At 59.8% G+C, this 12,542-nt stretch overlaps 2 protein-coding genes and 1 long non-coding RNA gene across 9 annotated transcripts; 2 read left to right on the top strand and 1 right to left on the bottom strand.

The window, feature by feature from the left end:
- The first annotated feature begins 41 nt into the window (after positions 1–41).
- Positions 42–1,790, top strand: HDDC3 (HD domain containing 3). Its single transcript, XM_065847256.2, has 4 exons — positions 42–279; positions 820–875; positions 952–1,192; positions 1,579–1,790. The coding sequence occupies exons 1-4, from the start codon at positions 168–170 to the stop codon at positions 1,707–1,709; spliced, it is 540 nt and encodes a 179-aa protein (XP_065703328.1). The 5' UTR covers positions 42–167; the 3' UTR covers positions 1,710–1,790.
- Positions 1,778–11,452, top strand: VPS33B (VPS33B late endosome and lysosome associated). Of its 7 annotated transcripts, none has more exons than XR_011741023.1 (23): positions 1,778–1,988; positions 2,166–2,246; positions 2,336–2,397; positions 2,573–2,622; positions 2,961–3,028; positions 3,257–3,302; positions 3,622–3,716; positions 4,097–4,201; positions 4,619–4,715; positions 4,839–4,916; positions 5,106–5,197; positions 5,564–5,650; positions 5,732–5,822; positions 6,032–6,106; positions 6,380–6,444; positions 6,513–6,567; positions 6,648–6,694; positions 6,875–7,007; positions 10,274–10,347; positions 10,497–10,673; positions 10,794–10,869; positions 10,956–11,068; positions 11,307–11,452. XR_011741023.1 is itself a non-coding variant. In XM_065847254.2 (23 exons), exons 1-23 carry the CDS (start codon positions 1,893–1,895, stop codon positions 11,384–11,386), a joined length of 1,851 nt encoding a protein of 616 aa, XP_065703326.1. In that variant the 5' UTR covers positions 1,778–1,892; the 3' UTR covers positions 11,387–11,452. The 7 variants fall into 7 exon arrangements, 6 of the variants coding, with proteins under 6 accessions (XP_065703326.1, XP_071670005.1, XP_065703324.1 ...); XM_065847254.2 differs by having other exon boundaries at positions 2,339–2,397; positions 5,124–5,197; positions 10,572–10,673; positions 10,952–11,068; XM_071813904.1 differs by having other exon boundaries at positions 2,339–2,397; positions 10,952–11,068.
- On the bottom strand, positions 7,111–11,423 carry LOC139828934 (uncharacterized). The gene is made up of 2 exons (XR_011741024.1): positions 9,584–11,423; positions 7,111–8,083 (listed from the first exon to the last, which is right to left on the bottom strand). It is a non-coding gene; the product is annotated as an uncharacterized lncRNA (long non-coding RNA).
- Positions 11,453–12,542: the final 1,090 nt, after the last annotated feature.

Raw genomic sequence — 12,542 nt, 5'->3', positions numbered from 1 at the left:
CGCCGCAACGGCACCGGGACCGGTTCCTGCCGCCGGCCACGAGGTGCGCGCTCCCGACGGGTCGCTGCTGTACCGGCTGCCGCGGAGACGGGGCGGGCCGGGTCCCGACGCGCAATAAACGGCTGGAGGGGATCCGCCTCCCCCGCGTTGCTTCCGCCGCGCCGGCCATGGGTTCTGAGGCGGCGGCGCTGCTGGAGGCGGTGGATTTCGCGGCCAGGAAGCACAAGGGACAGCGGCGGAAGGACCCCGAGGGCACCCCCTTCATCAACCACCCCATCGGTGCGGAGCCCCCAGCACTCGCACTCCCGCAATGCCGCCCGCCCTAGGACGGCCCCGGCAGCCGCGTCCCGCTCCCAGGGGACCCACGGGACGACCCCCCTGCCTCCTTCCCCAGAGCACCGCCTGTCCCGGAACCCTCTGCCTCTGGAGAAAAGCAGGCCCCCAGCCGTGTCCCTGCCGCCTGACTCGGGGCAGAACCCCGGGACACAGCTCCCCCACCCCCACCTCCTCCACGCTTTGGGGCTGCACCCACGCTGTTTCCCTGGCCGGGACGGTGCCCACGGGAGCTGCCACCCCGTCCGGCCCAGGATCCCGTCCCCACCACCTGCCTGGCCTGGGGACAATGCGCACCCCACGGGCACTGGCCCCCGGGACTTTCCTGCCTGCCTCAGCCCAAGGCTTTCACCCCACAGGACGTGTCCGCGGGGTCCCCCCTGCCCCAGGCACTGTCCGTCCAGGACAGACCCTGGGGACCCCTCCCTGCCCTCGGAGCTGACCGCTCCCCCCTGCCCCGTCCCACCGCTCTGCTCTGCCTCGCAGGCGTAGCCAGGATCCTGGCCCATGAGGCTGGTGTCACAGACATTGTCGTGCTGCAGGTAACACCCTACTCCTCCCACCCCGCTCTCCCCCGGGCCTGTCTCCGGCGCCCCCAACGTCCCCTCCTCGTCCCAGGCCGCCCTCCTGCACGACACGGTGGAGGACACCGACACCAGCTTCTCCGAGATCGAGGAGCTGTTCGGGGCTGAGGTGCGGCGCGTGGTGGAGGAGGTGACAGACGACAAGACGCTGCCCAAGGCAGAGCGCAAGCGGCTGCAGGTGGAGCGGGCGGTGGGCAGCAGCCCCCGCGCCAAGCTGGTCAAGCTGGCGGACAAGCTCTACAACCTGCGGGACCTGAACCGCTGCACCCCCGAAGGTACAGCCCGCACCGTGGCCCGGCACCGGCACCGCGCTGGGGGCCCTGCCCGCTCCCGGGTGACGCCGGCACGGTGGGGGCTGCCCCGGCCCCGCTCCCGGGAGGACGCTGAGCGGCTCGTCGGTCCCGGCCAGAGCTGCTCCGAGCCTGGCCCGGCTGGGGGGGGGGGGCGGGTGTCAGTGTGTCGGAGGCCGGAGGGGAGAGGCCGCGTGTGCCGGAGCAGCGGGACCTCGGTCCCGGCGCTCGGTGGGTGCCCGGACTCGGGGAGCGGCTTCCTGCCGACATGGCCGCTGTCCTGCCCGGGGCTCCGGATCGCTCCCGGGGCGGTGGAGCCTCCGGCGCTCCCGCGGCCGGATGTGACGCACGCGCCGCGCGTGTCCCCTCAGGGTGGTCGGCGGAGCGTGTGCAGGAGTACTTCCGGTGGGCGGCGCAGGTGGTGGCCGGTCTGCGCGGGACGAGCTCCCCGCTGGAGGCGGCGCTGCGGCGGCTGTTCGAGGAGCGCGGCCTGGCCCTGTGACCGGCACCGCGGGGCCCTGGACCCGGCGCTTCCGGGGAGTGCGGGCGGGGCGCGGCGGCCAATAAAAGCGCGCAGAGCGGAGCGTCTCGCGTCTCCTGTTGCCATGGCGCTGGGCGCTTCCGCCGCGAGCTTCCGGCGGGGCCGCGGCCGCGTTCGGGCGTTCCGGGTCCCCGCCGCCCCGCCATGGCCTTTGCCGGCCGCCGCGATGCGCCCGAGCCGCCCGACTTCGGCATCCTGAAACGGTTGGCGCGGGACCAGCTCATCTACCTGCTGGAGCAGGTCCGAACTGGGCGGCGGGGCGAGGCCGGGCCCCTCAGGGGTCCGGCACCGGGCGCGGGGGTTGGGGAGGGGCCGGAACGGAGTCGGCCCCGGGCGGGTGAGGAGGTGTCGGTCAGGGAGGGGGATCGGCCCGGGACCATCCCGCGAGTCGCCGCCCCAAGCCCCGTCCGCCTGCAGCTTCCCGGGAAGAAGGACCTGTTCATCGAGCCCGACCTCATGAGCCCCCTGGACCGCATCGCCAGCGTCTCCATCCTCAAGGTACCGCGGGATTGCGGCGGGTGGACAGCGCTGCCGGTGCTGCCCGCGCTGCCGGTGCTGTCTGCTGATGCCCTGGCCTCTCCCCGCAGCAGCACGAGGTGGACAAACTGTACAAGGTGGACACCCGGCCGGCCCCCAGCTCCAGTGACCAGTGAGTCCCCCTGGCACGGCCCCGGGCCGGGACAGCACCCGCGGGGGGCAGGTGCCTCTCCCGGCTCCGGGTTTATCCCCATGGGGTCGGCTGGTCCCCAGGCAGCACTGCTGTGGGCCCAGGCTGGGAAGACAGGGCCGGCACAAGGGGGCTCTCACTCCCTCTGTGCCCACAGGTTCTGCTTCCTCGTCCGGCCGCGGCTCAGGACAATGCGGCACATCGCGGGTGAGCGTGGTGCCAAGATCGGGGTGACACTCGAGTCAGTGGGCGACGCCTCAGCCCCGTGCTGGGGATCGGGCTGCAGCTGCCTGGGGGGCATGGGGAGCATCCTGTGCTATGGGGCTGGGGCTGGTGCTCTGGGTGCCAGGGTCAAGTGGGCTGGAGAAGGGCTTTTGGCGCAGCCACAGTCTTGGCAGACAGGCCACACACCTGTGATTTTGCTTTCTGCCTGAAGTATTGGGGGTCCTATGAGATGTGGGACCCTGCACCCAATGGAGCAAGAGGGCTTGTGCTGGTTCAGGGGGAGGCAGCCTTTGCAGAGTCTGACGGGGTTTTGTCTGCAGATATTGTTAATGCGGACAAGATGTCGGGGAGGAGCAGAAAATACAAGATCATCTTCAGCCCCCAAAAGGTGGGTCTGGCTGCGCTCTGCTGCCACTTACCCCATTGCTCTGTTTCTGCCTGACCTTTGTGCCTTCCACCCCTCCTACAGACACCAACAGTTCTTTGTATCTGACTGAGAAATGTTTAATTAAAACCAAATGTTACGATGCCTGGGGATGAGCTGGTCACCTCCATCGCCAGATGTTTCTGTGCTTGGAGCACAGCTGGGCCCTGAGAGTCTCTCCTTCTCTTTCAGTTTTATGCGTGTGAGATGGTGCTGGAGGAAGAGGGAGTCTTTGGTGGTGAGTGGGATCGTGGCTGCTGCCTCAGGGGGCTTCCTCGCCGGTAGCTCTGGTGTCACAGAATCCCAGTTGGATCCCTGTACAAGGATCCCTGTGCGGGCAGGGATAGCAGGTCTGGGTGAGCGCAGCTGCAGGCAAGGCTGTGTGCACCCTGGCATCCTCCCCTGTCTGCGGGGAGTACAGAGGGTCCTGCCCAGAACCCCCACGAACAGACTCTGTCGCTCTGCTCCCCACACCCCATTTGTGGGGCTGTTGCGTTTCTTGGGGATGTTTTTGCCGTGGGCTGGTTCACTGTCACCTCTCCCTGTCCCACACTCAGATGTCACCTGTGACGAATGGTCCTTCTACCTGCTGCCGCTGGATGAAGACATCATCAGCATGGAGCTGCCTGAGTTCTTCCGTGACTACTTCTTGGTCAGTAGGACGATGTTGCTGTGACACAACCCTGCAGGTGGCAGCCTGTCCCTGTCCCATCTGTCAGGCTCAGGACAGAAGAGCTCTGTCAGGGAGCTGTTGGGTGAGATCTTGCGTGGTCCCCTCAGGCCCTTGTCTGCTGTCCTGGGGTGGCTTTTGCCAGGAGCAGCAGCTCAGAGGGCCTGTGGTTCCTCCTCCTGTGCTGGCCCCTCCTCTGTTCCCCCTCACAAGCAGCTTCAGGGTGTCCCAGCACATTCCTGTGTGTGTTCCCCCTGGAAGTGCCAGGCCCATCCCCAGCTCCATCTCCAGCCCATCCCCACCATAGCAGTCCTTTCCCAGACAGCCCAGACTTGCTCCTCGACCTCTCGCGGTCCCTGCAGGAGGGAGATCACCGCTGGATCAACACCATCGCTCGAGCCCTGCAGCTGCTGAACTCCCTGTATGGACCCTTCAGCAGAGCCTATGGCATTGGCAGGTGTGCCAAGGTATGGCTGCGCTGCCGAGCTGTGGAGCTGCCCCACTCCCTGGGATGTGGCTGGGGGAACTGAACCCTACCAGCTGTGTGGTATGTGCATCGTTGTGGGGGTGGCACCGTGCTGCTGCCCCTTCCCCGACAGCTCGCGGGACTCGGCAGTTTATGGGGGCTCTGCCATCCTCCCGCCAGTGCCACGTGTGCCGAGGTTGGGCAGGGAGAGCTGCGGCACCGTCTGCTGCTGGCTGGGGTGTCGTGGAGCACCCTGTGATCGGGGGAAAGCATTGGTGCCCAGTGTTGGCCAGTGAGCCTCAGGCCTTCTGCAGCCAGTTGTCCCCGTGGGACATGGTGGCCCCTGGCTGGTGGCACAGGAGGGGACAGTGCTGGGGGAGGCTGTGGCCACTCCCCTGGCACACTCTGCTCTGCACAGATGAGCTACGAGCTGTGGCGAGACCTGGAGGAGGAGAGCGAGGGTGACGGCCAGGGCAGGACACCTGAGATCGGCAACGTCTTCCTCATGGACAGAGGTGGGTGAGGGGGCAGCGGGCTGGGTCCGGCGCAGGGGGAGCAGGTTGGGCCAGCAGCGCAGCCAGAGAGGGACCTCAGGGGTGCAGGGAGCAGAAGGGCAACCTGGCACCGCTCCTTTGCAGACATGGACTATGTGACGGCGCTGTGCTCCCAGGTGGTGTACGAGGGACTGGTGGATGACACTTTCCGCATCAAGTGCGGTAAGTTGCTGGGTGTGTGCCAGCACGGTCAGAGCCAGGCCCCATGAGATGCCACCGGGGGACAGTCCTGCTGTGGGTGCTGAGGCTGCACACAGGGACACACTGGCTCTGACCAGGTGACGTTGCCGTTGCTGCTGCCTCTGTGGCAGGGCTGACACAGGGGCTGTCACTGTTTCTGGGACAAAGCAGCTCCTTGTCCCTCTGCAGGGAGCGTGGATTTTGGGCCAGACGTCACCTCCTCTGACAAGAGCATTAAGGTGCTGCTCAATGCCCAGGACAAAGTGAGTCCCCCTATGGGTCCCCTCTGCCCCAGTGGCACCGGGAGGTGGCTGAAGAGGACAGTTCCCTCCCTGAGCCTGGGCAGGAGGCCGGGCACTGCTGGGCCTTGGGGCACAGGTCAGGACGGGCTGGGGTTTAGAGACAGAGACACATGGACTGTGGGGGAGCTCAGCTCCTGCAGCCGCAGCCCCTGCATGCGGGGGTGTCATGCCGGCCCATCAGTGTTTGGGGCACTGACCCCCTCAGGGGGACACCGCCTCATCTCGCTCCTGTTCACGCTCCTGGAGAGCATCAGCTGCGAGTGCTGCGGTGCCGGGGCTGGCGCTGCCGTCGGGGGTGCTCAGCACCAGCTGCTGTGGGCTCCGCAGGTCTTCAGCCAGATCCGTAATGAGCATTTCTCCAGCGTGTTTGGCTTCCTGAGCCAGAAGTCTCGGAACCTGCAGGCACAGTACGACGTGAGTGTCACCTGGTGTGTGAGTTCCCACGGTGCTGTCCCTGTGCAGCTGTGTTACCTCCCGCGTGCTCTGTCTTCGCAGCGGCGCCGCGGCATGGACATCAAACAGATGAAGAACTTTGTGTCCCAGGAGCTGAAGGGGCTGAAGCAGGAGCATCGGCTGCTGAGCCTGCGTAGGGCCGCTGGGCGGTGTGGGGAGAGGCTGCCGGGGGGTTGGAGGGAGAGTGGGGGGGAAGGAGGTCCTGCTTTTCCTCAGGAGGGGCAGGTGACTCCAGCAGGGTTGAGGAGGCAAAGATTCACACAAGTGTCCATGGGGAGCTGAGACACAAGCTGGGTGTGGAGCCCATTACTTCTCCCAAGCAGCTGTCTCTTGGCTCTGCAGATATTGGCGCCTGTGAGTCCATCATGAAGAAGAAAACCAAGCAGGACTTCCAGGAGATGATTAAGGCTGAACACTGTGAGTGCTGGTCCCTGCCTCGTGGTTGTGCCACCCCTGTCTCCATCCTCGCTTCTCACACCGGGTGTCCCTGCGCAACAATGCTCTGCCCAGACCATCTCTACCGGGGGGTCTCGAGGTGCTGAACGGGCTCAAGCTGCCCCTCAGAGGGCTGGTGTGTGGCTGGGGGGCTCAGCACCGGCCTGTTCCCTGGGGCGTGGGGATGGCTCTGCCCAGGCTCCAGCTGGGGCAGCTGGTATGAGCCTGGGGGTGCACTGAGGCTGCCCCCCCCAGCTCTGCTTGAGGGCTTCGACATCCGTGAGAGCACCAGCTTTATCGAGGAGCACATTGACCGGCAGGTGAGACCCGCACCAAGGGGGTGGGCTGAGCTGGGGGACACAGGGGTCACTGTCCACCCCACACACAGGTGTCCCCCATCGAGAGCCTGCGCCTGATGTGCCTCCTGTCCATCACGGAGAATGGTGAGGGCTCAGTGCGGGGGGAGAGGGGCACACTGGGGCCTCCAGCCGTGGTGCAGAGTTCACCGCGCTGCTCCCCACAGGTCTCGTCCCCAAAGACTATCGTTCCCTGAAAACCCAGTACCTGCAGGTGCGTGTCTGAGGCTCGCAGCAGAGCCAGCACAGGGGGCTGTCCCCCGCCTGCTGCTCCCCTGGGACACTGGGGACACCCCCGTGCTCTGCCTGTCCCTGTCCCTGACTGAGGCGGCTCTGAGCCCCGTCCCCCTGGTCGCAGCAGGGGCTCTGCGCTGACCCGGCTGCCCCTTTGCAGAGCTACGGGCCCGAGCACCTGCTGACCTTCCACAACCTGAAGCGCATGGGGCTGCTGACGGAGCAGGCGGCTGGGGAGACCCTGACGGCCGTGGAGAGCCGAGTCAGCAAACTGGTGACGGACCGGGCTGCAGGTGAGCACGTGGGCAGGGCCCCCGGGAGCTGCTGCCCACAGCCGCTTGTGGCGATGAGAACAATTCGTACAGACGCAGACAGAGATGCACAGGCACAGAGTACTTGTTAGCAGCGAAAGCAGAGCCAGGCAGAGCTGACCTTTATTAACAATTCTCAATGTATAGGCTTACAGATATGGGCTTGGACTAAGAAATTAGACAGACTGTTTTTTTCAATAATTGTTATTCTAAATACACCACACTTATGTTGTGACTGTTTTCAGTCACATTCCCACGCATATCTTGTGGGCAGCGTTCCCCCCCACTTGTTCACACGCCCAGGCCCAACATTCTCACATCATATGTATGGGTATGGTTTACCAACCCAAGATATTCTCACTGGCCTGGGCTATCACCCCTTACACTCATAAAAAACATACTTCTGTGTAACCTGACCCAAGGCCCTTTAGCTGGAACCACACATCCTGCCATTCCCACAGCTCCCCCTTTTTTGTTTTTGAACATCTGGTTCACAGTAAGCGCAGCAAGGACCCTGGCTTCATTCTTTACATTCTGTATCAGTCTTCAGGTGATTCTGAGAACTACAAGAAAAAATACTACACAAGCACATCCAATTCCCACAGAAATGCATATATATAGATTGAGGCCTGAAAACCATGTTTTTGGGTCTAACCACTTTATGCTATTAGAAAACGTCATCCATTATGTCTTGCAGCATTAATTCTTGCAAATCATGCAATTGTTTTTGCAGGGCACTGGCTAAATCCTGAACCAGGCCTTGCACATTAGCCAAGAATGCTCTCTGGAGATGTTTCATTTGGGTTCACTAATTAACACTATCATTCCATTTCAACAGTGTTACACACAAATTCTTTTGAGTATAGTCTGAATCGCAATGCAGTTTTATTCTGGTAGCTGAAGTGTTCTGTCCATCTCCTATCCACAACAAGGCTGCTTCACAAATATCTATTGCAGAGGTGTGAAGAGTTGTTGAGTTTTATTCTTCCCCTTAGATGACTGCTCTCCCGTCTCAGCAGAAATGGTCTTTACAGAAAGACGTTCGACTCCTCCTTTATCTGTGTCACAAAGGCAATCAAAAGTCAGTTTTAGGTGGACAAGAATTAAGTCCCCCTTTTTTGTTTTAACAACATTCATTTCAGTGTGGAATGCGCTCGTTCAATAGTAGCCTGTCCAGTGGGAGAATATGGAATACCTGTGACATGCGAAACACCCCATTGCTGTAAAAAATATTGAGTGGATCTAGCAGTGTAGCCAGGACCGTTGTCAGTTGTAAGCTGTTGTGGCACACCCAGCATAGCAAAACAGCAGGTCCAGTGGCACTGAACATCCTTGCTGTTTTCACTAGTATGAGCAGATGCACAAAGCATATCTGAAAAAGTATCTATAGAAACATGTACATATTTCAAATGACTGAAAGATGAGACATGTAACATCTGTCTGCTAAATGGCATTAGCTGTGAGCCCACAAGGGTTAACTCCAAGGGAGCATAAATTTGTAATAAGGCCTTGACATTCCAGGCAAGAGCAAACTATGTCTTTCGCTTGATTGAGTGTCAGATAAAACATCTCTTTTAAGCAGCAGCATTTTGATGGAAAAAAGCGTGTGAAGCCCTGTCAGACTAGAAGTGGACAGTAGCTACAGTGTAAGAGTCCGCAACTGCATTTCTTCTGTTATAGAACCTGGTAAAGTGGTACGGAGTGCATATGAATAACAAACAGTGGGTGTCTGCGAAGCTGTAATGCAGTTTGCAATGATACAAACATTTCAAAGAGCTGTTCTTGTGAGATTTCTTTAAGACAGGTGGAGGGGATGCGCTGTAGGACCTTGACTACGTACTCAGAATCACAATTCATATTTAGATGTTCTTCCTTAAAAAGCTCTAAGTAATGTAAAGCTGCACCAAGTTCTACTAATTGGGTTGAGCCATCAATAATTCTAATAGAATGATGCCAGTTGTTATCTTCATGCCAGACCACTAAAGTTTCATGAGATTTCCCTGAACCATCAACAAAAACTGTGTGAGTTTGTGGGATCGGACCAAATACAAGTACGATCTGTGGCCTGATGTCAGACATGCAGATTCTGCAGCAATTTACATTGAGGCATGCCAAAAGCTGTGCTGTTAAGAAAATAATCTAGTGCAATTTCCAAGGACATAGATTGCGAATAAGAAAATAAAAATCAGATTTCACAAATGGTACATATATGACAGATGGGTCATGGCCTATTAAGACCCAAATCTGCTCTCTGCATTTTTTGATCAGAGTAACAATCAATTCTAGAAGCCAAGTAATAGTTTTATGGAAAGAATTGGGGAAAAAAAAATCCATTCCAAGTATATCAGTCTGTTTGCATTCTCATCATACCAGTTTGTTTGCATTCTAATCATACTGCCCCACAACAGCCACAGGTTGGTTTTGTGCTGTAATTATAAATAGACAAATCTGCAAGTGTAATCAAATGCAGTCAGCCTGTAAGGTTGTCATAACCTTGTTCATCAAAGTCTCTAACCCCATTTTGACTGTCATGTTTATTGGATATTGTTTTTCCTTACCGGATTTAAAGTCCTGTTTCAGTTCTATCAGTGTAGTGTTGGCTTTACCAATACTTCCCAATACCAGTGGAAATACAGCATCCAAAATTTCCTTGGAGATTTCTCACAGCAAACAGATCTGCACCTTCCAAGCACCTTCTTATGGGACATGCAACTAAACAGAATTCTCAGAAAACGTTATTTGAGCTTACAATTTACTTAACAAATCTTGACCTAAGAGAGGTATGAGGCTTTCTGGCAAATGTTGTTCTTTAGTAAGCTGGACTGGGCAAGGCTTTGATTAGCGTCTCATCTGGGGTGCTGCAACTGTTATCCCAAAACAGGATTCTTTATCCAGTGTGCATACAAAAGAGCCAAATTTAGTACGCTGAGATGTGACACAGCCCATCACAGAGTTGTGCAAGTCTGGATGCTGGAATAAAGCTAGCACGCTAGAAAGAAAAGTAACAGCTATTACACACAAAATCTCACTGCCACATTCACGCAGCAAAGAGCTAAATTACTCACGGTCTTCTGTATTATCACAAAATATACATAGTGAGTCCATGGATTCTCGTTATTTAACAGTCTGTGAACTTACTGTACCATATAACAGGCAAAGAGCCAGGAGCTCTGCGTGTCCCCCTGCCCAGCCTCTGGCTGTTGCTGACCCGGAGCCTCTGAGCTGCTTTTCTTCCCTTTGTTTTCCAGGAAAGATCACAGATGCGTTTAATTCTTTGGCCAAGAAGAGCAACTTTCGAGCCATAAGCAAGAAGCTGGGGTTGGTACGTCCCTGCAGGGCTGCTGCTCTGCCCCGGTCCCTGCTCTGCTCAGTCCATGGCCAGGTCTGCAGGCTCTGCGCCCCCAAGACACTCAGTGCACGGGGCCGGAGGTGCTGCTGCTCCGCGCAGCACGGGGGCTTCTCCCTCGGCAGGGGCTGCTGCAGGCCACCCAGACCCCGTGGAAGGAGCAGGCTGGTCCTGTACATGGGTGTTGCGCATCTCCGCAGATCCCACGGGTGGACGGGGAGTACGACCTGAAGATGCCGCGGGACATGGCGTACGTGTTCAGCGGTGCCTACATCCCTCTGAGCTGCAAGATCATTGAGCAGGTGAGACCGGGGAACAGCGCATGTCCCCAGCCCTGGCTCCTGTGGGGGTCCTGGGGTGGGGTGTTGGGGTGCGGGCCGGTGCCTCCCTCCACTGAGCCCAGCCTGTGCCCCGTCTCGAAGGTGCTGGAGCGCCGGGGCTGGCAGGGCCTGGAGGAGGTTGTGCGGCTGCTCAACGGCAATGAGTTCTCTGTCTCAGGTAGTGCCGGCACTGGGTGGGGGGGCCTGGGAGCGGGGAGGAACCTGTGGCTGGGGGTCCCATAGCACTGTGGCCCATCCAGACAGTGCTGGGGAAGACAACTCCGCCGGGGATGCGCAGCGTGTGATCCTCGCCGTCTTCCTGGGGGGCTGCACATTCTCCGAAATTGCAGCTCTGCGGTTCCTGGGGAAGGAGAGAGGTAGGAGCTGCGGGAAGGGCTGTGGGCGGAGGTCACAGCCAAAACTGAGCAGCAGCCATGCTGGGGAGTGGTGAGACCCGTCCTGGGGAACATCACTGCCCTGGCTGGGGCCTGACTGGGAGCGCGGGCTCTGCCCCGTGGCTCTGTTCCACTGCTCTGTCCCAGGCTCTGTCCTGAGCCCTGCTCCAGGCTCGGCCCCACGGCTCAGGGGCACTGGTGGGGTCTCTCTCTCCCGCAGGGTTCAAGTTCATCTTCCTGACCACGGCCATCACCAACAGCGCCCGCATGCTGGAGGCCATGATCGAGGCCAAGGCCTGATGCCCGGCGGGGGATCGGGCAGGGTGGGCTCTGCCCGGTGCCAATAAACCCCTCGCTCCTAGCACAGCTCCAGCTCTGGCTCCGGCTTGGCGCTGCGGGCCGGGGGCGGGCGGGTCCCGCGGGGCAGCGCATTTAGAGGGGGTTCTACAGAGACCGAGGGCAGCTGGGAGCGGGGCGGGGGTGTCCTGGGGGACTCCCAGGGGTGTCCCGGGGTACGGGGAGCGGGCACGGGAGAGCCCCAGGGGCGGGGTCACTCCGGCGCGTGCGCAGTGGCGCTCAGCCGCCGCCCGGGGTAAGTGGGGCTCCCGCGCGAGGTCACGTGGTTACTGTCAGATACTGAGCGCACACCAGTTAATGCGCGATGCTGTGCCATTAAGACGCGGGTGCCGGTCTCGCTTGTGATTGGTTAGGAGCGCCGAAGGCCTTTCGCTGCCATTGGCTGGCGGCCGGCCTGGGGCGGAGCTGTTGGAGGAGAGCGGCGGTTGTGGGTGGGGCCCACGGTGATGCTACTGGTCGTGGCAACCAATGAGCGCGTCCGGGGGGCGATTTTAAGTCGTGGGAGAGAGCGGTGGCGCGGGGTGCGGTCCTGGTTGCGGTGAGGTGTGGGCTGGGACCCCGGCTGTGCCGCGGTGCTGGCGGCCGGGGCCGTGTCGTGCCTGAACCGCGCGATGGCCGCGCTGTGGGACATCTCGAGGAGATCAGCATCCCCGGGGAGCTGCGCCTAGAGCGCACCGAGGTGCTATGAGGAGAAGGTGCGGGATGGGGACCCGGGACGGTGGAGGGGTTCAGCTGACGTTTTTGCCTTCCTTGTTTTGCGAGGTGTGTAGGGGCTGAGCACCCGGCGCTTGGCAGGTGTCTGTGGGGTGCTCCTGTACAGCATCTCTGCCTCCATCTTGTCTTACCAGTGGTTGTCACCAAGAAGAGCCTGGCTTCATCCTCGTGACACCCACCCTTTACATATTCATAAACATTAGTGAGGTCACCCCTCAGTCTCCTCTTCTCCAAGCTGAAGAGCCACAGCTCCCTCAGCCTTTCCTCACACGGGAGATGCTCCACTCCCTTCATCATCTTTGTTGCCCTGGACTGGATTCTCTCGAGCAGTTCCCTGTCCTTCTTGAACTGAGGGGCCCAGAACTGGACACAATATTCCAGGTGT

The sequence above is a fragment of the Patagioenas fasciata genome, chromosome 12 (genome assembly GCF_037038585.1).
Source record: "Patagioenas fasciata isolate bPatFas1 chromosome 12, bPatFas1.hap1, whole genome shotgun sequence".
NCBI lineage: Eukaryota > Metazoa > Chordata > Aves > Columbiformes > Columbidae > Patagioenas > Patagioenas fasciata.
This window is presented reverse-complemented; position numbering and strand designations above follow the sequence as displayed.

Excerpts from the sequence above, each read along its gene's own strand:
- VPS33B (XM_071813903.1), top strand. The coding sequence starts at position 1,893 with ATGGCCTTTGCCGGCCGCCGCGATGCGCCCGAGCCGCCCGACTTCGGC. Across the intron at positions 4,917-5,105 it reads CACTTTCCGCATCAAGTGCG|CTCCTTGTCCCTCTGCAGGG; the intron begins GTAAGTTGCTGG and ends GGGACAAAGCAG. Across the intron at positions 10,674-10,793 it reads GCTGCAAGATCATTGAGCAG|GTGCTGGAGCGCCGGGGCTG; the intron begins GTGAGACCGGGG and ends CCCGTCTCGAAG.
- HDDC3 (XM_065847256.2), top strand. The coding sequence starts at position 168 with ATGGGTTCTGAGGCGGCGGCGCTGCTGGAGGCGGTGGATTTCGCGGCC. Across the intron at positions 280-819 it reads CTTCATCAACCACCCCATCG|GCGTAGCCAGGATCCTGGCC; the intron begins GTGCGGAGCCCC and ends TCTGCCTCGCAG. Across the intron at positions 1,193-1,578 it reads GAACCGCTGCACCCCCGAAG|GGTGGTCGGCGGAGCGTGTG; the intron begins GTACAGCCCGCA and ends GTGTCCCCTCAG.